The sequence below is a fragment of the Nycticebus coucang genome, chromosome 18, assembly GCF_027406575.1.
Source record: "Nycticebus coucang isolate mNycCou1 chromosome 18, mNycCou1.pri, whole genome shotgun sequence".
In the NCBI taxonomy this organism is placed as follows: Eukaryota; Metazoa; Chordata; class Mammalia; order Primates; family Lorisidae; genus Nycticebus; species Nycticebus coucang.
Window position 1 is genome coordinate 19,874,680 of NC_069797.1, and position 26,436 is coordinate 19,901,115.

At 47.5% G+C, this 26,436-nt stretch overlaps 1 protein-coding gene across 1 annotated transcript in view; it reads left to right on the forward strand.

Moving 5' to 3' along the window:
* Nucleotides 1–25,635, forward strand: part of STX8 (syntaxin 8) — a 284,840-nt gene extending 259,205 nt beyond the window's left edge. The window contains exon 8 of the mRNA XM_053569193.1: nucleotides 25,472–25,635. Coding sequence (XP_053425168.1) covers nucleotides 25,472–25,539 — 68 coding nt within the window. The 3' untranslated portion in view covers nucleotides 25,540–25,635. The remainder of the gene's footprint in view (nucleotides 1–25,471) is intronic.
* The last annotated feature ends 801 nt before the right edge of the window (nucleotides 25,636–26,436 follow it).

The window sequence follows — 26,436 nt, forward strand, 5'->3', positions numbered from 1 at the left end:
TCCACCTGCCTCAGCCTCCCAGAGTGCTGGGATGACAGGCATGCACCAGCCGCCCCACCCCTGCTCCCTTCTAATACTTTTTTTTATTAAATCATAGCTGTGTACATTAGTATGATCATGGGGCACCATACACTTGGTTCATAGACCGTTTGACACATTTTCATCACACTAGTTAACATAGCCTTCCTGGCATTTTCTTAGTTATTTTGCTAAGACCTTTACATTCCACATTTACTAAGATTCAAATATACCCTTGTAAGATACACTGCAGGTATAATCCCATTAATCCCCCTCCCTCCACCTACCTCCCCCCTCCCTCCCCTCCCTTTCCCCCTTCTCCCTATTCTTAGGTTGTAACTGGGTTATAGCTTTCATGTGAAGGTCCTAGATTAGTTTCATAATAAGGGTGAGTACATTGGGTACCCTTCTAATACTTTCGTAGTCATTCTCAGGGACTGTGTCTGCTTCCCATTTAGGATACTCAAAGTAGACGTGGGTCTACACCAAACCCTCCACCAACATAAGAAAATTTTCCCCAGGGGCTTGCTACCCAAAAGACACGTTTTCTCTAATCCCAGTGGAAGAAAAGCAAACATTTTGCTGTCAAAACTCACTTGCAGTAATACCAAGATGTCCAAAACTGGCTCGTGATCATCTCCAGCCCTGCTTTTCTTTCTCTGCCTTTATTTTGATAAGCAAGACCACCAACCACTGCATTTCTCAAGCCAGCTACCCAGGAATCACCCTGGGTTCTGCTCCACTCCCTCCTCCCGCCTTCTGCCACCCTCCTTGGCGTGGATGGAACACCCACACCCTCCTCACCTCCCCACTGCCTCACCTTAACTTCAGCCCTCTGTGGTCATCTGGACCATTCCTATTATTTCCTAACTCATTTCCCTGTCTCTGCTTTTCCTTCCAGCCCAGTCTCTGCGTGGAAGCTTGGGGGAGCTTTGGAAAATGCCAGTTTGCTTTTGTCAGCTGTCCCCTCCACTATCACTGCTCCCCTGATACCTTCCGGAAGCTCGCCACCGCCCAGATTACTCGTGACTGCTCCCAGAGCCTTCCTTCTCTGCTGCCCACCGCACAGACACACAACTCTGCATCCGACATCAATGCAGTCGTTACCATGGTGTGCCTTGGTGCCGCCTTGTTCATTTCCTTAGAATAGACTTGGTTTTCCTGCCCTCACTAAGCCTTAGCTTCCTGGTCTGCAGGGAATAGTCCTACTTGGCCCACAATAATTTGCCAAGTTTCTGAAAGAGCCTATCGCTATTATTATAATTGAATGAAATGGTTTTATCAATGTGGAGAAAACTGCTAGATACACAGCACTGAGTCTTCCCACCCAGACATAGGGTGCATCTCTCTTTTTATTCACATTTTCCTGTAGGTCCCTCGGTAAAGTTGAAGAATTTTCAAAAAGCACTTCTTTCCATTTTTATTAATTCCTTTGTTCTCTATTCATTAGTTATGAATAAACTTTTTCTTTGTATTTTCTAATTAATTATGACTAGTTTGCAAGAAAAAGGTTGGAATTTATTTTTTTTGAACTATCTACTTTAGTTCTAATAGGCTTTCTGTTGGATATTTTATTTCTAGGTTAGACATTTTCGTTACCTGTAATAATAATTTTGTCTCCTCCTGTTCTTGAAGCCCATGAATAGATGTGGTCAAGCTCTTGAGTTCACGGTTAAGAAGAGGGCCGACTTGAGCCGCAGGAGGGAAGCCTGTTGACACTGGGAACGTCATGGGGTGCAGACAGTGAAAAGTCCTGTAGGCTAGTCTAGCACTGGGCAACCGTCTATGGAAGCAGAGAAGAGGACTTGGAAGTTGTGTTATTGGTATTCTTAGGTCTTTTTATACTTATGTACTGTCTTAAGTATATTGTAAACTCTTTATGATCAAGTTGGGAGTTAGTCAAACCTGGGCTCAAATCCTAGATCCAACCCTGAAGAGCTTTGGAATATATGTAAATTACTTATGCTTCTGAGCTTGAGGTTCCATGATGACGATAGCAATAGCAGTGATGAAGACGGTGCTGGGAATGCCAGTCTGTAGGGTGATGGTGGGGAGCAGGGAGGTATGTAAGGTCAAGAGCACAGTGCTTGGTGCATAGAGCCCCTTAGCAAATGCTCACAGTGGTCAGTGCCATTCTGTCCTCATTAGATGGTGACAGGGCCAGAGCCTTCCTTCAGCCCCCTTCAGCAACCCTTGGCCCTAGTCATGGAAGTACCCACAATTGGAGCACACTCCCTCCACCTGCCCTGAGCCTCCCATGAGCCTTCCTCTGTCAGCTCTCTCTGGCCTCCCAACCTGTCACCATCCCCACCACCCTCAACACCTCTCCTCTGGGCTCCATCACACTGCACATCCAACTATGATACTCTTTCATATCTCAGCTTCAATCAGTCCCTCCCCAGCATACCCAAAACCCCCCACCCCTACTATTATTTCAATAAATGTCATTCCCTAGACCCAGTTATTCGAGGGAGACATCCTGTGTCCGCTCCTTCTCTCACTAGGGTACCCTTTTATTTTCTGTAAAGAATCTCTGAGATTCTTACTTAAGCCCAAGAGTTTGAGGTTGCTGTGAGCTGTGACGCCACAGCACTCTACTGAGGGTGACATAGTGAAACTCTATCTCAAAAAAAAAAAAAATCTCTGGGATTCTGTTCTAAAACAGGTTCCAAATCCCTTGCCTCCATTACCACCCCTCATTCCATGTCACCCCCATACCTGGATGCTGAGATGGTTCTCTCAGATAGTTCTCTGATATAGTTCTCTCAAATAAATCTCGTCGGCTTTACTTGTACCTGAACACTGTCCCCTGTAGTCTCGTCTCCACACAGTGGTGTAAATGAACGCATAACATAAATGAAATCTTGTCACTTTTACTTAGGATAAAATCCAACCCTGTACTATGGCCTCCAAGGGCCCACAGGACTTAACTTTCTTCAGACTCCATCAGTCCCAGAGTTCTCTGCATACCACTCACTCTGGCCAGCGTGGTCTTCTCCCGGTTTCTCCTCTAGGCCCCAATGGCCAACCTCCTCAGAAGGTGGCAGCTGACCACCTCATTAAAGTAGCTGCTGTCATTGGATCTTATTTATTTCTTCTTACTACTTATCTGTCTGATTTGCAGTTGTTTCATTATGTGATTGTTTGAATGCCTGTCTCCTCCGTTAGCCTGTAAATCCCCTGGGGACATAGATTGTGTCCATCTCGACCATCATTGTATTCCCAGCTCCCAGCATGGTCCCTAGCACAGAGCAGGTTTGCAGCAGATAGACCCTTTAATACAGTGCCTCGTGTGGTGGTGACCCCCAACCAGAAAATTATTTTCGTTGCTGCTTCATAACTGTAATTTTGCTACTGTTATGAATCATAATGTAAATATCTGATATGCAGGATGTATTTTCATTATTACAAAGGGGTCGTGACCCACAGGGTGGAGAACCGCTGAGGTAGAGGCTTCTCCCCTCAGCCCAGATCCCGTCATGAGCCATTTAAATCCTGCTGACCTTCACCTACTGTCATTTCCAGCTGTTTCGTCTCTTACACCTCTACCCACACGCCCTGTGTTCCAGAGTGCCTTCCAGAGGCCTTCTCTTTTGAGAGATAGCAATAGTCTCCAGAGTGACAAGGAAGTTAACCGGAAGGGAGTGTGCTCCCACTCACCTGAAGTCATGAAGATTTTCATCCTGATTAAACCTACCGACCCTGTAGAATCTAGATTTGAAATGGGCATGGATGTTAAAAGGTAACTGTGGCCAGGCGTGGTGGCAAGTGCCTGTAGTCCCAGCTACTCTGGAGGCTGGGGCTGGAGGATCAGTTGAGGTTTCAGCAAGCTACGATTATACCTGTGAATAGCCACTGCACTTCAGCCTAGGCAACATAGGGAGACTCCATCTCTTGAAAAAAAAAAAGGTGACTCTGACTAAAACTAATTTTGTCAATGTCTTAACTATCTCATCCATGACCTAAAAGTTTCTAATTTCAGAAGTGATAGAAAGTCTTCTAATTCTCTTGCTGGTGACCCAAAATTTTGCAACTAGAAATTTATTCCCTTTGTCAAAATCTGTCCTTTGTTTAAGGCACATATCTGTAGCATGAGGTATATATTTATTAAGCTTTTGTCCTTTGTGAGATCTTTTGGTTGGAGGGTGGGGAAAGAATCACTCATATTTTCATAAATATCATAGATTTATTCTAAGGCCACACATTCCCATCATTAGGAACCAAATCAGATGGGGCAGCACCTGTGGCTCAAAGAGTAGGGCGCTGGCCCCATATACCAGGAGTGGTGGGTTCAAGCCCGGCCCCAGCCAAAACTGCAAAAAAGCAGAACCAAATCAGATGTAGTAAGCCTGTATCGCTTCTCATTTCCTAGTTCAACTCCAGAGAAAGGAATCTGTTTACCCAGCTCAGCTTCATGTGCTAGACTAAAGCGGATCAGAGGCAGCTGGCCGGCCTGCAGATTGGCTGGCCTCTCTGTATATGCCCACATCTCTGTGGCATGATGCTGTGAGCTTGAGGTAGATGAAACCACAGCTGCCTTGGCTCACCCCTCAGCCAGAGCTTTGTCAGGACAGATCTGTTTGAAGGGGTTATGGACATGCCGTGAGGCACGTCTGGCAAGGCCTTGATAAGAAGAAAAGTGAATGTTTATTAGGCGCTTACTGTGTCACAGACACTGTTCCCAGGATATCTCATGTTCTACTGTTATCTGCATTTTGATAGGTAAGGTCCAGAGGGGTTAAAGAACTTGCTCATGATCACATAGATGGGAAGTGTCATAGCCAGGATTTGAACCCAGCGCTCTAAAGCCATGGGCTTAATAATTTGTTAACATGCCTGAGTAAAGAAAAGCTGATAGTGCATGTAAATTGGTCAAGGTAGGAGAAGTAAAACTCCGTTGAACAGGGAGAGGATGCTAAAGGAAGCATCAGAGAGAAGCGAAGGTCTCCTGACATCAGATGAACCAGTCCTGTATTTAGAGGGAGGGGGAAGCTGTGAGGGCAGAGGAGGTCATAGCTAAGAGAGAGAAGTTCTCATGGACGCTTGGTGTGAGAGTGGAAATAGCCTGAGAAAGAGACCCAGAGGGCCTGAGCAGACCACTCAGCCCTGGTAGGCTGGAGCTAAAGAGGATGGTTGTGTCATTAGCAGCAAAACAGGTTGTAAACAGATCATTCATTAACTTGAAGAATCAAGTCATGATTATTTGGGTGGTTTCTGTGACTTAGGGACATTACGAAGAAATTGTATTTTTGAAGGCTTTGCTCAAACATGTGCATGTCACTCATAAATTTGTTTTTTCAGACTTTTACTAGTAGAAGTGATGAACAAAGCAAAGCTGATGTCACATTTCTTCAAGAACATTGGTTGAGATCTACCCTCCACCCAAGCGAGCAAGCAGGTGACAGATCTGAACAGTAAGGGGTTAGCTGTCCTGTTATAAGACTAAATGAAGCTGAAATGCAAAATGGTAGAATGGTGAAGCTAGATTAGTTGGCAAATTTGACAATTTAATAAGACAACTTACTTTCTTGTCTAACTTTATGGTAGGAAAGTCTCATGATCAAGTACTGGTTCTGGTCATTTCTCCAGGCCCAACATGAGACTGTTCTGGTCAAAATACAGGTTGTGATTCAGTTACTCTGATCTCGTGTTCAAGGCTGTTCAACAGGAATGGGAAAGAAACATCCCTTCAAACCCAGGACACTGTCAGAAGGCACCACTTAGAGCAGATTGGTGGTTAGATTATCCACCAGCAGAGCCAGTAGGTTGAGGTCTTGCCACATAAACACATGCCTGTTCCGTGGCAAGGCTGAGCCACTTGGATTTCCAGGGCTAGATGTGGGACTAGGTGGGACGTCGCCAAAGCAGAAAGGCCTCAAGCCAATTATGCAATTAACCACTAGCCTGTGCTGGCCTCTGCACTCATCCAGATAAATTTTGAAATCATCAGTGAATTCTCGTGCCAGATTTTTTCCTTGTGAGGGGGAAGCCAGACTATATAAACCTGCCTAGCGCGCCATGCGGTAAGGGTGTGGGACAAGTTCCGCTTCCCACCCGCTGCAGGAGCTGAATCACTGCGCAGGGAGACCTCTGGCTGTGTGTGGCCTGGCGTGGTCCTCGCTAGCTGCAGTGGGGCAAGGGTCCCTGCTCAGGGAGGCAACTGGCCCTGGACCCAGACCCTGAGCAGTCGCAAGGCTGCCCCGGTCACACTGCCTGCCAGGCCCTGCCCCAGGGGCCCACTTCAAGGCTCACCCCCACCTTATTTAAACCTGCAGAGGGGATGTTAATTAGCAAAGACTGGAGCTCTGGGAGTGGAGGGGGGCTTTTGGCCTTCTCTGTTTCAAGATGACCTTTTGGACCTAGAAAGAAAAACTGGGCTCCAATTGCTTTATTTCGAGGCACTCGGAGTGCTTCCCGCGTATTTCATTTATCCTCGTGACACCCCTGAGAGGTAAGTTTGTTTGAGATTTATACAAAGTTATGATTATGCCTGTAGATTCAAGTTCCTGCCTCTATGTCATTCTAAACCTTGAGTCTCATCCCCATCTGGCGTTTCCTAACATAGCTAAACCCTTCAGGGAATGAAATGTCTCAGGCTTTAGCCTAGCCAAAGGGTGGTTCACCCCCGCCCCTTTCTTTTTTGTTGTTGTTAAGTTTGATTTATTACTTAGCATGCTAGCCAGGCTCGATGGATGTTCAGAATATTATAAATAATGTGGATTGAAAAGATTGTGCTGAAATGTTTATTGCATTCTTAGAAAGAGGACAAGGAATGGCGTGGAGAGCGTGGCAGTGGGGAAGGAGGTGGGGAGGCGAATCTTGCTCCTAGGATATTTCAGTGTGTCAATAAAAGACAGTGCTCAAAAGGGAAAGCACTTATATTGCAATCCTGCTATCAGGAATGCAGAAGTGTTCCAGCGGGTGTAAAGAATATAGTTGAAGAATGTAAGGGCCATAAGGAACTAATCATTAGACGTTCTTTCTCTCATTTCCTCACTCACGGTGCTCAGAGAAGGCCGGTAATAGAGAGGCTGCCTGTGCTTTAAAACCAGCTCTCCAGCACGCTGGCTGTGGGTGCCCTCTTTATGGCAGACAGCTGTGGCTGGCTGTGTGTGAATGGGAAAGCATCTCCTTTTGACTTATTTTGCACCTTTCCTGGAACCTTTGTTCTTTGGGTGTTCTAGGAATATAAAAGTTATCTAATACTAAGACCCCTAAAGCAAGGAAATAAATGTCACACTGAGCCGCTGGCTTCGAGCGAATTGCATTTCAAAGCTAAAATCATATCAGCCCCTTCCTGCCACATAGCCTCATCTCTGCGGCTGCTTCTCTTAGGCTCTTTCCTTAGGCTTCTGCGAGGAAGATCGAGTCCGGGTTCCTTAGCAGTCAAGGCTGTCCATATCAACCTGACACTAAGTAGAAAAGTTTGGCAATCTGGCCCAGAGAATTCTTTGAGACTATTCTGAGCAAGAACAGTCTTTTGGCCACCCCAGCTGCTGCTATGGCTCCTGCAGACTTCCTCAGAACAAAACTATCTTTGTCAAGAGGAAGTGAGGCTGAGGGATATCCGTATGGGGTAAGGGCGAATTGCAGCAGCATGCGAGTTGGGTGTGTCGGACACATCCCAGGCTACTCTGGAGGCTGCATGTCATCGGTGGGCCTGGGCACTGGGCAGTGGCCTTCCTACTGGCAAGGGAATCCTGTCCCATTATCTGTGTGGTACCCAGAGAAAGCCACAGTTGTTTTTATCACAGTCACAGATGATACTTTATTGTGTGGTGGAAGAACTAAACTTCAGCCCCAGAGAAGTTGCACAGAGGGCCTGTTAACAACACAGAGTCCAGGTGGGACCCTTGAAGTGGCGTTTCCAACAAGCTCTGAGGTGATGTATGCGCCGAGACCGACACCACACTGGGGGTTAGCAGTGCTCTAAACAGAAACATTTCTAGTGTTAGGCAATTTTTTGGTAACTTCCTTTTCAGGAATGTCCTCTAATTGAGGGTGACAAAAAGTTACAGGGAAGAAATGAACTGAGGCTATTTGATTCAATTCAAAAAGGGTCCCTTCACTGGAAACTAGAGTCTAATTATCTTTGTTAGAAAGAAATCCATGAGTATCTGGTGGAAACCCAACATTTCACTAATAATGTTAACTCTGTTCATTTATTTGAAAGATGGGAATAGAATATACATTCTAGAATTTTATACTCAGATCACTAACTACTAAGGGGTAATAAATTGATTTTGAAGCTAGCAGTATCCACTATACTTACTTTATTTGAACCATTTTCTAGTTCTTTAAAGTCACTACTCCTTCATTACCAGTTCTATTGGTAGTTTATACACTTCCATTCAGCACATATTCATTGAGCACTTACTATGTGCTAGGTACTCTGATAGCTGCTAAAATATTCCCAAATTAACTATCACCAAGTAAGAAAATTATTTGAAATTTATGCTACTGATTCTAATTTTTTTTTAAGACAAGGTTTTACTCTTGTTTCCTGAGCTGGATCATCATAGCAGCAGCATCATAGCTCACTGCAACCTCAGACTCCTAAATTCAAGCCATCCTCCTGCCTCAGCCTCCTGAATTGCTGGGAGTACAGGCTCCCACCACCACACCCAGCTAATCTTTCTGGTGTTTTTTTTTTTTTTTTTTTTTTTTTTTATAGAGACTGGGTGTCATTCTTGCTCAGGCTAGTCTTGAACTCTTGACCTTGAGCAATCCTTGACCTCTCAAAGTGCTAGGATTACAGGCATGAGCCACCCACATAGCCCATACTATTGATTCTTAACACATTGACTGCCACACCAGAAAAAAAAATTCTTTTTTCCCTTGGGTCCCTGTTTTATTAGTTTCAAGATAGGCCCTGGGCATAAAACTAGTATAAGTTAAACAACTCACATGGCAATTAATGCTTTAATATTCCACATAGTATTTGAGTCTAAACCATGAGCTGCTCTTCAATCAACGGAAACCACCAATATCTGTTGACTATGTACAGCAGAACCTCTATAGTTGACCACATCCCTACACTAACCACCTCCTTAAGTCGACCCAATTTTAACAGACCGGACATGCAGCACATGCTCTTATCAGTACAGTATGCCTGGCTCCTTATGTTGACCACTTCTGTATATTGACTAGTTTGTTACAGGCCTTCAGGTGGTGAGCTTACAGAGGATCCACTGTATTATATGACCTTAGTGCTAGACATGAGACATGCAAACACATGGCCTATCATCTCAAGGAATGGACAGACAAGCAGGGAAGGTATATCATGAACCCAATTCATTGTTAGTTTAACTAAATAATATGTGATTTCTGTAAGTTCAAGTCTAGTGTGCTGAAGTAGCACAGGAAAATCAGTCCTGAGACTGCCTTAGGGCTAGGCAGAGACGGTATGGGGAGGGAGTGTTTTTGAGCTGAGACCTGCGATTGGGGCCGGTGTGCTGGGTGCAGGGAGCTGGCAGAGGCCCGGCAGTAGTGTGAACCAGTCCTGCCAAGGCACAGAGGTGTGAAAGTGTAGCGTGCTGAGAGTGGGAGGCCAAGGTGGGAAAACTGGATTATTTCACTGGGAACGTGTCATAATTCTACTTTTTTATTTTGCTTTGAATTGACTTCTGAAATATCTGACAGACCATGTTTAATGTAAGCCAGCATATATTGCAAGGTCAAATCTGACCTTTTGGGTTGTCTGTCCTACTTTTTTCCAGAAGAGTAGATAAGCAGAAGGTGCTAACATCATTTTGATATTATCCTCAAACACCTTCTATGATTTGCACTAATAGCACACAAGGGAAAGGCACATAGTATGTGTTCTTTGCTTGGCATGTGAGAGAGAAGTTCCTGGTATAGAATCCAATATGCTAATGTATGGCCCATGACACTCTGATGGCTGTGGCCATCAGTCTGCCTTTTTCTAGGACTATATCTTTAGGGTCTGTTTAAGCTCCTTGTACTTGAGCACCTTAAGGGAGAGAGAAAGAGAAGGACTTCTACCTCTCAGCCTTGTCTTCCGAAGTGATTGAAGCTATGCTCTAAGCTAGTTCCCTTGAATGCAGCTCTTTCCTAATCTTTCAGCTGTAGTGACTCCTTGGACCTCAGATACTTCTGTTCATTCTTCTTGCCAACAGAATCCTTACTCAACAGTTTTTAGGCTAACCACATTCTAGAATTGATGGCTTGGGACCTTGGCCGTTCATTTTCAGTAGGCTCGGCAGTGGCATTGTTGGACCTGCTCACAATGTCTGCAGGCCCGTGTCACAAGCAGCATAGGGGCTGGAGGGCACCAGCCTAAGTTTTCACTCAGGAAAACATCCATGTGCTGCTATGCTGATGGCAAACTCAGAAGTGGCGGTCTCCTTATGTGATGGTCTGGTTTTACCATCCTCAGGTGGTAGTAAGTTTAGGGCTGGGGAAAAGAGTTTGAAGATAGCACTGAGTGAAGGGGACTTGGTGGAGAGGCTCCTTCACGCCGCAGTGTGAATGTGCCACCGTGTGCTTGGTGTGAGAGCTCTCCAGCCTGACTGGCCCTGTTGCCTCTGTGCATTTTCTAGATTGAGCTACAAGCCCCCACGCTGCTTTTTGTAAGAGGCCCTTTTTCGGCCAGGTGTGGTGGCTCACGTCTATAATCCTAGCACTCTGAGAGGCCAAGGTGGGCAGGATTGAGCTCAGGATTTTGAGACCAGCCTGAGCAAGAGACCCTGTCTCTTTTAAAAACAGGAAAAATTACTCAGGTATTATAGATGCTACGTGTAGTCTCAGTTACTCAGGAGGCTAAGGCAGGAGAATAGCCTGGACCCAGGAGTTTGGGGTTGCTATGAGCTATGATGATGACACCATGGCCCTCTACTCCAGGCAACAGACTGAGACTCTGTCTCAAAAAAATAAAAGGAGGGGGGCCGTTTTCCACGATCTAGTGTAGAGCATCTTAGAAATCTCTTTTTTTGTTCTCACTCCACCAATCTTGGTGCCCACAGGGATCAGACTCAGTAGTATCATCTGGCTACTAGTGAAAAGTTAGCCGTTCCCAGTGTGCTGGGGAGGGTGCCCCCCACCCCTATTTTTAAGCTCCTCACTACAGCAATATCATTAAATTAGGGTTCCAAGCTCGAGAGAGGAGACCACGTGGGACACCCTGGGTGGAAGACACACGCCCCTTCGGATAGAGCAGATAGGAATGGCGTTTTATGGAAGGGCTCTCAATTTAGGTATTTTCATTCATATAGGCTTACAGGCTGTTTGAGAATACATTTCAAAGTCTGTTTTCATGGTCTTTGTAGAGTGAGTTAGAGAAGGTTTTCGAGAAAAGTCTGGCAGCCACCTTCGGGGCTCCGAGAGTAGCACAACAAGAGCAGGAGGCTGGCGGATCCTCCTCTGAGCTCCCTCCCTCCTGGGGTGTTGTGCTAGGGAGGATGTGGGCAGCAGTGAAGACCTCAGGTGACCACAGACGGAAAGGATCAAAGTGGCTCCGCCTATTGATCGTGATTGATGCCACCGTTGGATCATCAGATTGGTCCGAGCAGGAACAATTTCCAGTGGGTAAGGAAAGTAACCCCAGGAGTGTGGTCGGCACTAACCCTTTTATCTCATTTCACCTTCAGGAAAACCCTGTGAGCTAAGGGTTTTGTTAAGCTATCATTCTCCCAACTTTAGGCTTAGAGGATCGGGTCCCTAACGCAAATGACAGAGCCACGATTTGAATGCGTGCAATCTGATTTCTCAACTTCAGATATTGCGCCAGACAGCTCCCCAAAGCAGGAAAACCGCATCTCCGTACTCTCACGGAGGTGACACAGGGCTGGGAGTTAGTGGGCCAGAGAGCTTAAAACCACTTAAGGGCGACCACTTGAAAGCAGGGGTGACCTTTTGAACACAGTAAAGCCAATTTTTCTGCCTCGTCAATGGAGACATGCTTCACAGCCACACTGAATAATTATGACAAATGTTCTGGTTACTTGAGAAAAGACTCAGCTCAAAGTGAAAGGCCCGTGTTTGGCCGTGCTCTTGCCAGCCCTTATTTTTCTTTTCTCCCACAGCCCCGAACAGTCATCTTTCTTCTGCCCTCCTCACCATGGTCCTTGGTTATATATAGTCCATGTCACCTTGGAGGCCAAAGAAATGCTGTGATTAGGTGGGGGCAGATGTGGCCTCCTGGATGACAGAGTGGCCCTCCACCCAAAGCACCAGAAGTGGTGCTGGTGATCCCCACTTTATTAGCAATGCATTTATGTGAATTTTTCCACACTTGTGGTGACATCGCGTGTCTACTATTTCATCCTGCTTCTACCACCACAACCTGGCTTCCTCTCGATTTCAGCAACCAGCTGGTGGCCAGCAGTTGGCAGCCCGACCAGCACCATGATGAAGAGAGATGACCCCTAATAAAGGCAGCAGCCATCAGGGTGTGAAGCACACTCTGATCTGGGTACAGAACAGTCAGAGCAGGGCACGTGCGGAACAGCTGCCATCCAGGATGCAGCACCCTGCTTCTCACTCCAGATTGTGCCCACAGACCAAGCAGGTACTAGTTTGCTGGCAGAGGCACCCTGTCCTGGAAAGTGCTGGAACCCATCAACAAGTTCTTCCTCTCCAACTCTCCTTTTCCTACGCTCCATAATAAGTCCCCTTTCTATTTCCAGTTGTCATTACATCACCCTTCATTCCAACAAACTTTTGTAATGTGTTATTTCTAAGCTTACATATTATTAACATCTCGGGATGGCAGTTTCCTGATGCCATGTAGGAAGGCGCGCAAGTCTTACCCACAATATGTTTCTAAATTCCACCATAGAATGGCTGGTGTCTGGAAAGTATTAGCACTGTCCCCGCCCATCCCTCTAGAATCCGAGGGGGATTTTGATATACAGTAACGTGAGAGAAGCTAGACTTTTCTTTATAGCACTGCCCACCTTCTAGAATATTATAGCATCTCCTAATTTTCGTTCTTGTCTGCACACACCGCGCACCCCTCTCTTCAGCCAGCACGCGCTAGAGCATCCATTCAGTGAGGGCCAGGACTTATCCGTGTTGTTCATTACTGTATCCCCAGTGCCGAGCACAGTGCCTGACAGATGCTCAGATCAAAAGCCATCACAGAGATGCGATAGACAGATTGTCAGGACTATTTTTGCTTTCCTAGCACATCAGGAGTGGGGACCTTCCGTTTCATTTGCCAAATGAGCCTTTATTATCTAATGTATACCAGTGTGTACGAAGCGCTTAGCACCAGTGATAGTGATGGACACGGCTCTTTTTAGAAGCACTTTGGCCGCAGGCATGTGTGTACTTGCCTGGGACCAGCCTGACCCAGGCCCCCTGCTGGGCCTCAGGGACGAAGGAATCCTCAGCTGGAAACCCTAAGTGACTAGTTTGTCCCAGAGGATGAACTGAGGCAAAGATAACTCTTGCCTCAGAACTAGGATCCTTTTCTTCTTTACTGTGACTCTTCGGGACAACATCTGTAGCGTTAATAAAAGAATACTTGTAAAGTAATAGGATCTGTGACTGTGAAAAAAGAAGAGTTTAGTATCCGGGAAGGCCCCTTAATGGTGACAGCTATTTCTATTGGGGCCTCGGCCCATTCAGAGTAAGGAAATGCAACATGGGACCCTTCAAGAGCAACACCTTTGAACTGGCCTGTGAAGACTGAACTAGCAAAGCAAATTCGTGCTCATATTTCTCTTGTATTTTCCCCAAATAACTAGAGACAAATAGTTATTTTTGCTGCTAATCTCTCTACCAAAAGATCTTGGTTTCAAGTAAGAGGAAATAGCTTTGGGTCATTTAGGTTAAAAGAAAAACTCATGATTTATTTGAGAGATGTTAGGTTACATGCAGAAACCTAAGGGACAATTGAGCCAATTAAGTCTAGGGAAGAATCAGAGCAAAGGCAGAGCCTGGGACCTTCCAGGCTTGGTTGTGCCCCCCCACCCCCAGAGAGTTACCGTGACTGTGGTTGAGGCCCCAGCTGTGCTCTGTTCAAAATCCAGAATTCCTGGAGAAGAGAACCTGGTTGGCCTCACGTGGGCTCCATCACCCCAGCTGTGTACGTGCAGGCAGGATCAAGCTGGACAGACGTGGCTACTGGCCTCAGGAATATGTTGTTTTGAGGTTTGGAACTCAGTGGCTCAGTTCCGATCTACCTAGGAGCCTTTTGCATCTTGGTTAAATGATTTGCTTTTAACAAAGCAGATGGTGCATGGACACAGCATTCTCTCTGTGCTTCGGGTCACCGTGTCAAGTGTCCTTAACTGGTGCCAGGTGATAGATACATCCTTGTCCAAACAGGACCAACGAAGGCGTTTGTAATGGTGAATCCATAGCCCAACTGGAACCATCCGGAAATCTTCTGACAGTCTGGAGGGAATTGTCAAAGCAAGATATCCATAACAGAGTTCCTGACTGTCTTTTCAAAGACACTTGAATTTCTGCCAGACTCCAGACAGATCCACTCTCCCAGGGGTAACACACAACACAACGAGGGGATGTTTTGTAGCAAATATTGATGCACCAGAGAATCAACATTAAATTATTGACTTGACAACATATAATGTGCTGCTCTTGGTCGCTGATAGGAAGGATTACCTATTTACAATTGAATTCTGCTGTTGACTTGTGGTGATAGCTGAGCTGAACTTATTTCAGGGAAGGGAAATGAATAACACTTTAAGCACACAGATGGGGCCTAGAAACTATTCAGCACTTTCTGTAAAGGAAGTGACAATAATGGCTGAGTTTTTACACACGCTCTAAGGAATGGTTATCATCTGCAGAGTTTTGTGTTTATTTGGGTGGGGGGTGGTAGGGAGGGGATGACTCTCATGAAACTGGCAGACCCCTAAAGAGTCAAATGTACATCTTTGCACCCGTCAGACCTGGCATGTGATGGGTGCTCACCAGACTTCTGTGCTCAGTTCTGGTGTAGGGGAGGCAGAGGGTCTCTTGGGCAGATCTTAGGGGGTGTTGTTCTTGTTCAGCATTGGGACAGCTCAACCAACAAGTCTGGCCTGAGGGGCCCTGGCCAGTGACGTGAGTTCTCACATGGGGTCTCCATGACAGAGTGTGAGTCCCATGGCTGAGATTGCTGCTCCAGAGCCACCTGACACCTGGCCAGGTGCTCATGCCCCAACCCCCAGGCCCCACCTGCCTTCTACTTGGCCGCTGCCCAGCTGCCCTGCCCTTCTCTCACCGTCCATTTAATTTCCTGTTTCTAGGTGAGTCCTTTTTTCCCTCATCCCAACCCCCTCTCCTTCCAGGTCACTTTCCCCTGCTTCCTGCTTCCTGCTGAGGATGCTCTTGCGCTCCTGGCCCCGACATGTCTCTCTCTACACCATTCATTCCCGACAGTTGCTGCTTTCTCTGTGGAGTTGATTCCTTCCTCAGTTCCATTGCCACAGAGCATCACTTTGCGTCAGCATAGCGAGGTGACAGGCACCAGTACTGGGACCAGGAAGGGAATCCTCTCCAGTTGGGCCTCGGCCTTCAGACGGGAGGGCTGAGTTGCCAGAGAGAGGAAGGTGCCTCTCTATTCCTGGTGTGGCTTCTGCACAAATCCACCTGGACCCTCTCAGTGGCACTGGCCTGGCTGCTCTGGAGAGTCACCTCAGAAAAGACCACAGTTCTCACCTGTAGGAAGCTGGTGCTTCTCAGAAGAATGCAGCCCAGGTTTAGCCAGCTGCGCCCTTGTGCCAGGCCCTTGGCCATCATAGAGTGTCACCCACCCTCCCACGGCTTTGGGAAATGTGTATGTTGTCCCTCGTGCCTCCAGAATAAGCTGGGATGCAGGGGTATTGGGGAAATACGGAGGCCAGGACGGAGCCAGGCTGCGGTCTGCAAGCCCTTCCTCTTCCCTCTGTCCTGTGTCCCTAGACCACAGTGCAAAGCCAGAGGTTGTTTACTACATTCAGTCAGCGTGACACAAAGCTGAGGTAAAATGAAGATCCTGTTCTGCGGCCTGTTCACGCTGTGTTAACTTGTGTGCCACAGTCTGTGGTTTGCTGCCTTCATCCTGCAGGACTTCGCGGCCCGCTGGGGTGCCTCCTCCCATCCTGACCTCCCAGCTCCCCAGGTCGGGCTGAGCTCCACGAGGCCCCCTCCCGGGGACGGCTCCCTCCTGGGGACGGGGCTCTTTGCCCAAAGCCAGTCCTGCTGCCTTCCGAGAGGTCTCGGGGGAGGGCGAGGGCTTAGGCCGCAGGAGTCTCAGCTCTTCTCTTCACCCTGCTTCACCTCTGAGTCCCATTTTCTCACCTACAAAATGGGGTAAATTGCTGCTCTCCTTGCCTTATTGCCTTATGGTGAGCATCACATGGGATCTGAATCCAGTCAAACTTTCTGGCTGGGTGTGGTGGCTCACACCTGTAATCTCAGAGCTTTGGGAAACTGAGGCATTCGAAACCAGCCCGGGTGGGAGGAGGTACCCATGGTAAGACCCTGCTGTCTCTACAAAAAATTTTAAAAACCAGGTGGGCTTTGTGGCACATGCCTAGAGCTGTAGCTACTTGAGAGGCTAAGGCAGGAGGATTGCCTAAGCCCAGAAGTTCAAGGGTGTAGTGAGCTCTGACTATGCCCCTGCACTCCAGCCTGGGTAACAGAGCAGGACCCTCTTAAAGAGCAAACAAACAAAACCTTTCTCAGCACATGCGCCTCATGGCTTAATAGTACCCTTATTTTTGTTCTTGTTACACTGTTTGTGGTTTTCACAGTCATCGTCACTGTTATTATTAGAGCAGCACAGCCAGCCACCACCACCCCCGGCCCCTGGGCTCCTCTCCGCCCCTTCTCCCGCACAGCTGCACTTGTCAGAATGTCGGGTCCCCTTTTGGTTTGCTTTAACCTTCTCCTGCTCTGGCCTGTGACCCCGTCCTTAGCGCGTGCCCCTAGCCTGACCCTCACTTCCTCACAGGCTTTTCCATCTGAGGTCTTTCACAGCTTCTCTCACCTGGTGCCCACTTGGCTGTGCGCTGCTTGCCTGCTGGCCGCAGCCGGCCTTTCCCCCATGCAGCTGCCCTTCCTGTGGCTACTAAGTGGGACAGATGCGGCCAGAGCCTCCGCTCTGAACTCCCGACCTTTCCTGGATGCCCGTCACCACCGCCCGGCCTCAGCAAGCATCACTCTCTCTGTTCCTACACTAAATGCCACCCAGGTGTTCCTCCATTTGTGCTCCTTTTCCTTCTCTTTTGGAGCGAATGACGTTTTATATATGTTGTTAATCTGAGAGGCCTACTCTGTTGTGGGACATTTATAAAGCACCTGCCATCACAAGGCAGGGGCTCCATGGGTATGGTAACTGTGTCAGCAGAGCTGCTATTTGTTGTCAGTATGTTCTAGAAGTTTTATGCGCTTTATTTTTACTGAATCCTCACAGCAAGCCCGGGAAGTCAGTATTTTTCAGTCCTGTTTTACAGATGGTGAAACCAAACTCCAGAGAGTGAAGAAACTTTCCCCTAATGTCCTGGCTAGTCAGCGGCAGATGGGAAGCCCCTGACTGTAAAACCGAGGCCCTTCCCACCAGGTCAGACTACCCGAGTGAGCCCTGAAATCCAAGGGCCTGAGGAAAAAAATGTTACTAAATAATATAAGAACTTAAACATAGAAGACCCTCGTTTAAGAGCAGTAACCGTGGTGTAAAGGCCTCTGGGTCTCCAGGGAGGCAGGATCGCTGTGGGCTGAGCAGTCTTTAAAGGGGAGCTGGAATCTGAGCTGAGCCTTCAAGGCTTTTGGCCCAGGGTGGGCTGAGAATGGGATAAGGCTACTCCCAAAGGGGAGTGGGCAGAGATGGGAAGATTTGTTGAGAAGATAGAGGCAACTCCTGGGAGCTGGAGAGGGAGGCTGATCCCTGAAACAGAGGAAGGAAAGCTTGCAGGGATGGGTAGGATGTCAGGCTAAGAACAAAACCAAATTCAGAAAACTGCAGAGGCACCACCGCTAGTGCTCTGTTTCCCTTAGCTCGGCTGAGCAGCAGGGCCAGCTGCGGGAAGGCCGTAGCGTCCACAGTCCATGGCCCCAGCAGAGCACACACAGCTCGGGGTAGGCAGGTCTGGGAGGGGACCTCACGGGTAGCTGCGGTTCTCCAGTCGTTGAATCTGAAAAGCGGAATGTAAATATGTTCACCTTCTCTGCCCTGCGTCTACTCTTTTCTGGGCTTACTCGCCCAGTCACAGGATTAAAGGGAACATTTACATGAACTTTTGAAAACAAATATTCTAGTTTTGTCTCTTCTCCTGCTCATCACCCCCTCAACTCAGGAGTCTTCTGCTAAAAATCTGTTTGATCAGTGAGAACCAACCAAGCGGTTAATACATAAGCAAATGTCACCTATTGACAGGCATGACTGAAAACCCAAAACCAAAAACCACCACCACAGGAGTCACTCAAGAAGCATCCCTTGTTCAACTTTCGAGGTTATTAGCTGCGTGAGGTGGCTTGTAGGCCCTGGGAAATACAAGACAGACAATAAGAATGAGCTTTCAGTTTGAGAGGACCAAGAGTTAGGAGCAGCCAGCCAGGATGGCTTTCTTTGTGACAAAACCCGATAAAAGGACTTCCGGATAACAATCACCCTTCATCTCCCTCTGCCTCCCGTCTACTCACACTTCCCCGCCACCTCCTGGCCCATCATGCTGACCTCCCACACAGGCCCCTGTTGCTACTGGGCACTCCATGCCGAGATCTGCTCTCACCTCTCTCACACGAGTCCCACTCCACGTTGATTCTCCTCCCTGCCAGGAAGTGCCAAGACCTGTTCCCTACACTCACTTGGCAGGGCTGGCGGCAGCACGGGCCCTGCTGCAATCCGCTGGTTTCCAGTGTTTCACTGGAAAAAAGTATGGACCATTACTCCAGATGAACAATCTTCACAAAACACAACACTGTTCCCGAGAGACCGTGTTTAATATCCTTTCCCAGTTTGAAAAAGGAGTTTGTTTTCTTACGTCTTTGTTTAATTGCCATGAGCTGGACTTGTAAATATTGTAAGTGGTTGAGTAATATTCGTCTGGTAAACTGACCAAAGGAAATGGACATTTTTTTCCATTCTTGTAACGCTGGCATCCCATGCCTGCCCCTGAAAGGGACTCTTGAGTATTGGAAGGGAAACTCTGCCTTGCCAGGTGCCAGCAGGCCCAGGGCAGGGGCTGAGTGAAGCGTGGAGGAGATGATCCCGCAGGCGGCAGCCGCGCCAGGTGTTTGTGCTGGGCTGGGGGCAGAGAGCATTCATTGTTAGGGAGTTGGCAGGTTCCCAGAAGTTCAACTGCCTTTCCTCGTTCTGAAATGTCAAACATTTCCTTAGCTGGGGATGGATGAGTAGACCCCCTGAGGTTTAAGAACTAATCTGAGGCAAAAAAAAAAAAGTTTTGTCTTTCACATGTGACTAAGATTCAAATTCTTCCTGTGTCCACCCCACAGGCTGGTCTCCTGCGACCTTGAGAGTACAGGCACTTGCTCACATCACAAATGTTGGAGGCTCTTCCCCACCTTTGTTTTTAGGAAAGATCAAATGTTTTATGGTTACGGGTGGTAGTGTTTTTTTAAATGGCATCTCTTACTGATACTTACTAAAATATTTGTAGATGAAATATGTCTGGGATTTGCTTCAAAACAATACACTGGAGACAGGGAGCAGGTGAGGGTGTACGTAAAAGCAGACTGGCCGTGAACTGATCCTTGTTAAAGCTGAGTGATGGCTTCATCACGGTTCAGTAGACTCTTCTGTCTACGTGGGTGTATGTTAAAAATTTTTCACCATAAAACATTAAGGAAGGGAAAGTGGGAGGGAGGGAGGAAGAAAGAAAAGAGGATTAAAAGAGAAAAAGCAGCCCGATACAGTGACTCTCGCCGGTAATCCTAGCATTCTGGGAGGCCAAGGCAGGAGGATCATTGGAGCTCAAGAGTTCAAGACCAGCCTGAGCAAGAGTAAGACCCTGTGTCTACTAAAATAAAAAAAATTAGGCATTATGGTGGGTTCCTGTAGTCCCCATTATTCAGGAGGCTGAACTAGGAGGATTGCTTGAGCCTTGGAGTTTGAGGTTTCTGTGAGGTATGATGACACCACTGCACTCTAACCTGGGACATGAAGTGAGATTCAGTCTCAAAAAAGAGAAAGAGAGAAAACTCTTTATCCAAGTGTTTCAGCCCCAAAGAGTCTGGACCTCTCTCCTGGATCAACCCCACATTCTGTCGTGAGTCCACTGCTCTGGACAGGCTCCATGGGTGAAAAGAAGAGTGAAGTACATAGGCTAAGGGGTCTGACCCACCTGAATCCCAACTCTGACTTCTCCGCTTACCAGCTATAGGCCTTGGGTAGGAGGCCACACAGTTAACCTTCTGGAACTTCAGCTTTCTAATATATAGAACACATATGAGAATTAAGCAAAATAGTGTACCCATAGCATTTACCAAAAAACCTGTATGCATGAGTATCCTGTAGAGTGTGGGTTAGTTTTCTCTCCTTGGTTACTCCTGCCAATACAGCCAAGGAGAGAGGCTTCATTCAGAAAGGTGCCCAGAGCGGCGATCACATTCCGAGAGAGCCACACTTCTTACAGAGAAGGGCTGCGGCGATCATGCTGACACACACCTTCACTTGGACCAAAAGAGCCCAAAAGGCCACTGGGTTTTTGCTTATCACTATCACCTGCCATCTTAAAATGACGCCTTCAGTTTACTTTTGGTGCACATCAGTTCACTTAAGTTTGTTGATGCTGTTTGCTCTGAAAGGGTTTAAAATGTAAAAGCCTTATTTGTCATTGCTCTTAAAGTCCTCCATTTATCCCATCCTATCGACTCCCTATCACAGGTGTCAGTCCTGAAGCACATTTGGTACTGGCCTTTTTCTGTGGCACAGTTTGTCAAATTCAGTTTCTGTGATAGAAAAATTAGCAGCTTTTAAAAGAATCACTGTATTAATAATAGCTCCAACAGGCCCACCCACCATTCTGCTAAGATGTCTGTTTGTTGGTAGATACTGACCAGCTTTCGAATTTTCTCATTCATTGGTGCCCTTGACCCATTTTCTCAGCCCTCCCTCCCTGTTGACCGCTGCTTCTGGGCCGGCCTTGCAGTTTCCTCTTGTGCCTCTGGAAATGCAGCATACTGATCGTTTATTTCACGTGTGTATGTACACTGTGCATCCCCATGTACCAGGCTCTGCTCCCTGCTGTAGGTGCTCATGTGCTGGGGAGCACGCACTGACTGAGTGAGGGTTGCCGTGGAGACACGCCGGCGCAGAGAGCACAGCTAACTGGGGGCACAAAGAAGTTCCTTAAGGAAGTGACACTGAAGTTTGGGAGGATTAACTAGGCGCGGAGAGAGGCGGAAGGGCGCGCCTGCAGCCGGCCAGGAGGAGCGTGGCCTGTAGAGGCCCAGAAGCAGGCCGGGACGGGGGAGCACGGGGCACAGAGCGCGGGAGCAGCGCCTCCGGGGCCACTATAGAGTTTGGGTCTAACTTTAAACTACTGGAGACTTTTAAACTAGGAGATGACCTGACTCTGCTTTACATTCTGAAAAGCTTCCTCTAGCTCTGTTGAGGAGAATGGACTAAGGAAATTGGGAGGCCAGTCTGTCACTGCTGGGTTCCAAGTCAGCAAGAGTGGTGAAGGCTGATGCCTTGAGGCTCTTCCCTGGGATCTCAAGCTAGATGTGTAGCAACTAAAACCAGATGTGTGTTTTTTTCAATCAGTTGGTCATTTTTTTTAGAAAGGGTCACTCTCTGTCACTAGAGTGCAGTGGAATGATCATAGCTCAGTGCAGGCTTGAACGCGGCGGGGGGGGGGGGGGGTGCCAAGCAATCCTCCTGGCTCAGCCTCCTGAGTAGCTGGAACTAGAGGATTGCACCACAATGCTCAGCTAATGAAAAAAAACATTTCTGCACAGATAGGTTCTTCCTAAGTTGCCCAGGCTGGTCTTGAATTCCTGGTCTCTAGTGATCCTCCCACCTCAGCCTCCCAGAGTGTTGGGACTACAGGTGTGAGCCACCGTGCTGGCCAATTGTTCTTGAATTCTTTGTTCTCCTCTCTTATTCCACTCTTCTCATAATCACCGTGTTTTGAAAATTCAAGGTCACTTATATTGGCCTCTACTCTTGGAAGAGTAGAGAACCCTTCCTGCACCAGGAGACTCTCAGGCTTGGGTGCTCTCGTTCTGTGCATGCCTGCGGTGTGATCCCACCTACAACACCTCTCATCATCCCCTTATTCCCTCAAAAACTCAGCCCAGACTCCAGAGTGCCAATGGTTGCCCCACCCTCCACCCAGCCTGAGTCTGCTGCCGCTGCCTCTGTTCCCTTTATCTCCTCCTGGTACTGGCACAGGGTAAACTTTTCACAGGGCCAGGAACAAGTTTTCGACCAAACTCACATGTGTAGCAGAACCATCAAGAAGTAGTGGAGCTTTTGGTCAGCCTAAAGTTGTTTCTGCAGGAAGAAATAAATGAAATGAAAACGTGTTCGACTGGTTCCCGCAAGAAGATGAACTAAGATAATACTCACACATTCACGTCCCCAGCTTCTCCCTGCAAGCCTCCCGAAATGCTGGATAAAACCCTCAAATGTTAACGCACAGCTGAGTTTACAAGGAAGAAAGGAAGTCCCTAGATGAAAGAAATGAAGAGAGAATTGAAAACCAGAACCTAAGCAAAGGAATTCATCCTGCAGCTGGGTCGTTGTCAGTCATCGTGGTGTGGAGCAGGAGCCGCCAGCCTCGGCCAGAGGCCAGGTGCAAACCACAGACAGTGTGTCACATCTTTGACAACTCTCAAAATATAGAAAAACCATTCTTAGTTCATGAGTTGCACAAAAACAGACCACAGCCAGGTTTGGCCGAGTTGCCAGACTCTGGAGGCAGAGGCTTAGGTTTATATCCACCTGAAGGCAGGGGGTGAAAAACCTTCCGTCCCTGAGGGGAGGGACTTGCAAATCTTTGGGTCAACAGAGAAAGAAGCTGTATTGGAAAAAATTTACCCACTCTCACAGGGAGATGATAAAGAACCTTGCCGCGTATTTTTAAGTCCTTAATATTCAAAACCATGAGCATTTTTTGCTTACCTGGGGTGGGTTTTAAAATTTATACTGCTGATCTACATTGAACCCTGAGAATCCATGGATAGAATTCAGCAAGTCTGTGAAGTCAGATGGAAATGCCAATCGCATCCTTATTTTCATGGACATCTAGTTGAGAATTTAGCATTTTCTTTGCTTGCAAATATAAGCAACAAACCACAGTAGGACTGTGACAATAATAGTACTACTAGTGACAAAATCACAGTAATGCACAAGTATTTTATTTTATTTATTTATTTATTTATTATTGTTGGGGATTCATTGAGAGTAATGCACAAGTATTAACTATGACTGTCACCCGTAGAAATCAGGTATTTTCGAATCAAAATATATATATTCTCTCAGAATTTTAAAAATAACGTATTTTGATAAGTACGTTTCAGTGTAATTGGAAATTTTCAGACACTTCTCAGTAATTGTTAGGCCAAAGAAATCATCGTTGAAAATTTTTAAATATTTAGAATTTAGAAATAATAAACAGTGCACATCAAAATGTGCAGACTTAGAGGCATAAGGTTTAGAAGGAAGATGGAAAATGGAAAACTTTCCATTCAAGAAGTTAGAGAACAACAAAGTGAATCCAGAGAAAGCCTCAGGGTGAGATTAATAAAGGCAGAAATTAATATTATAAAACCGAAAGTGAAGAAGCAAGAGATGATCGACAAAGTCCAGACTTCCTGAGAAAGATGAATAAGAGGAGATGCCCCTGTGGTGAGGGCAGTCCAGAAAAAGAGGAAGTGCACACATTAGTGGTGTTAGAAATGAAAAGAGGGTAGAGATACGGTACAGTGTTTAAATTACAAGAAAATACCGTGGAAGTTTTGTGCCAATAATTCTGAATATTCAGAAGAGACGGGCAGTTTCCCAGAAAAATTTAATGTAACAAAACCAACTCAAGAACAAGGGAAGGCAGAGCTCCTGATGTGAGAAACTGTCCAAATGTCAAGTGCATGTTCAGAAGACATTGAGAAGTCATTTGTTCATTGGTTCAACAAACGTGTGCCGAGTCTCCACTCGAGGCCCTGCAGCAGCAGCTGGGGCACACTAATAAAGAACCAAGACCCCACACTGCGTCGGTCCTCCCAACACAACGTCCTGCAATGATGGAGATGTTCTTTACTGCCCCTATCAAAGACAGTAGCCACATGTGACTACTGAGCTTTGGAAACACGGTTAGATCAACTGAGGAATGGAGTTTTTAAACTTTATTTCACTCTAATTCATTTCAATTTCAGTAGCCAGATATGGCTAGTGGTTACCTAGCATTGGTCCCTAACCTTTCTGGCACCAGGGACCAGTTTTGTGGAAGACAAGTTTTTGGAAGGGCAGGTGGGGAGGGATCTGTCAGGACGTGGAACTCAGGTGGTTGCAATGGGGAGCCACCGTAAATACGAATGAAGTTTCGCTGGTTTGCCCACCATTCACCACCTGCTGTGTGGCCCAGTTCCTAACAGTACCAGTCCACGGCCCCAGGATTGAGGACCACAGACCTAGAGTTTTGTGGCTTGCCTGACACCATGGTCTCCTGTTGGAGAGGAAGGAATTGGGCTGTTTGGGTCCGACCCTTTCCTGAACCAGCTCTGGGTGTGTGGGGAGCAGTCCCAAGAGCCAAACAACCGTGTGCCCTGTGCCTTTGGCTCACCCTGTTACTGTAAAGAGCATTTCACATTACTTTCTCTTGCCTGCTCCTCCCTTCCCTCTTGGGGCCTCAGCAGCTCAAGGACTCTTTGTAAGAAAACTTTTCTCCAGTGCTGACTTTCTAGTAGCCGTGCCCCGTCTCTGAGCTGCATGTTGTTTGTCACCTCTGGTACCTGGCACATGGCCAGTGCTCACTGTTAAATACCAGGCAAGCAAACATGGAAGACAGTTCCTGGAGTAAGGGCTGCGTTCTGTGGGGCCCTGGGCCCACTTCATCTTGGACTCAAGAATACAAGATGAAGCTATGTGGATAGATTCTAGAATTAACATTCTTAAGCCACTTGCTAAGGCATCATCATCTGGTTAGGTATCAAGGCTGGGCCGTGTCAGCAGCTCGCCCTCACCCCATGGTCCAGGTTGCGAGAGTCAAGGCTAACAGCATGCACACCCCTCCTCGCCTGAGAGGACTGGCCCCAGCCAGGTCCCCCGATCTTGCAGTCGGAGGCTCTGTCACAACTTCCCAGGCAGCAAGGGCTGTTTGCCGTTTCCCTGGAGCCCCTGCCTTCTCAGCCCCCAGCCTACAAAGGCAGAGCTGTGGGGCAGTGCTCAGCCGCTGATTACCACCCCCCACCCTGGAGCACAAGCTGGAGGCTCGGAGGGAGTGGGCCTGGCACTGTCCTGTCTGCAGATAGTCCAGAGTACATGACGCCTTTCTGGTCAGAATCACTGAGAGGTATTTTCTGCTCTGTTTTTCAGGGATGATCATGGTGATTTTATTGCTGCTCGTGGCTATTGTGGTTGTTGCGGTCTGGCCAACCAACTGATGGCAATAAAGAGACCACCAGCTGTGACACCTGACAAAGACAACCCTGCGCCCTTTTAGTACAAACCTGCTCTCAATAAATCCTCCCAAAGCTCTGGCTGTACCGTGCGTTGCTTCCGTGAAGGCAGGGCGCTGGCAGTTCTGGCAGGCAACCTCGAGCACTGGGCCCAGACTGGTAGCCCTGGCAGTTTCAACCCTGGTCATTTTGATACTAGCCAGAGGTCCCCCGAGTGGTCAGTGTTCTGTGACTGCCAGTGGATTCTGGCCACTCTGCAGTGTGCGGGCATCCTGGGGGATACTGAATTAACAGACAGTTCGAAACTTAAGTGTCTGGTCTGCTTGGGGAAGCCATGTGTAGGTATGGTCACGGCCACATGTGTCCGGGTGGTCGGGAATGAGAGAGGTAAGCACCGTACAGACACGTGTCTTGAGTGTGTAACTGCCACCCCACCACCCTGCTCTGCCCACGTCACCCCACAAGTCTCCACACTCCTTGTGGTGGTAGCTGCCCCTGTTCAGAGATGTTTCTGGACTCTGTTTTGGGAACTGCCAGCAGACCTGGAAGAATATGCTTTTTCACTTCCTCAGTGATTGCAAACTCTCATTTCTCAAGTCTGGAACATCTTTGTCAATAGCGGTCAGAATCAGACCTGTTGAATAAGGGTAGGTAGCATGGAAAGTACAGTTTAGGGCTCACAGGAAAGTGTGTGAACTTGGGAGAACGCACTTGCCTTTACTTGGCTCCTGACCTGGCACGGGATGGAGGAGCTCTGAGTTAGAAGTGGGCAGAGGGCGAGGCATCCCTCCTGTCTGCATATAAAGATGGCCTTGCTTTGCCCTCCAAGAAAAAAGGAGAAAGAATTAGGGTTGGTTTGGGGAAGGGGGGCATTCGAAAGTG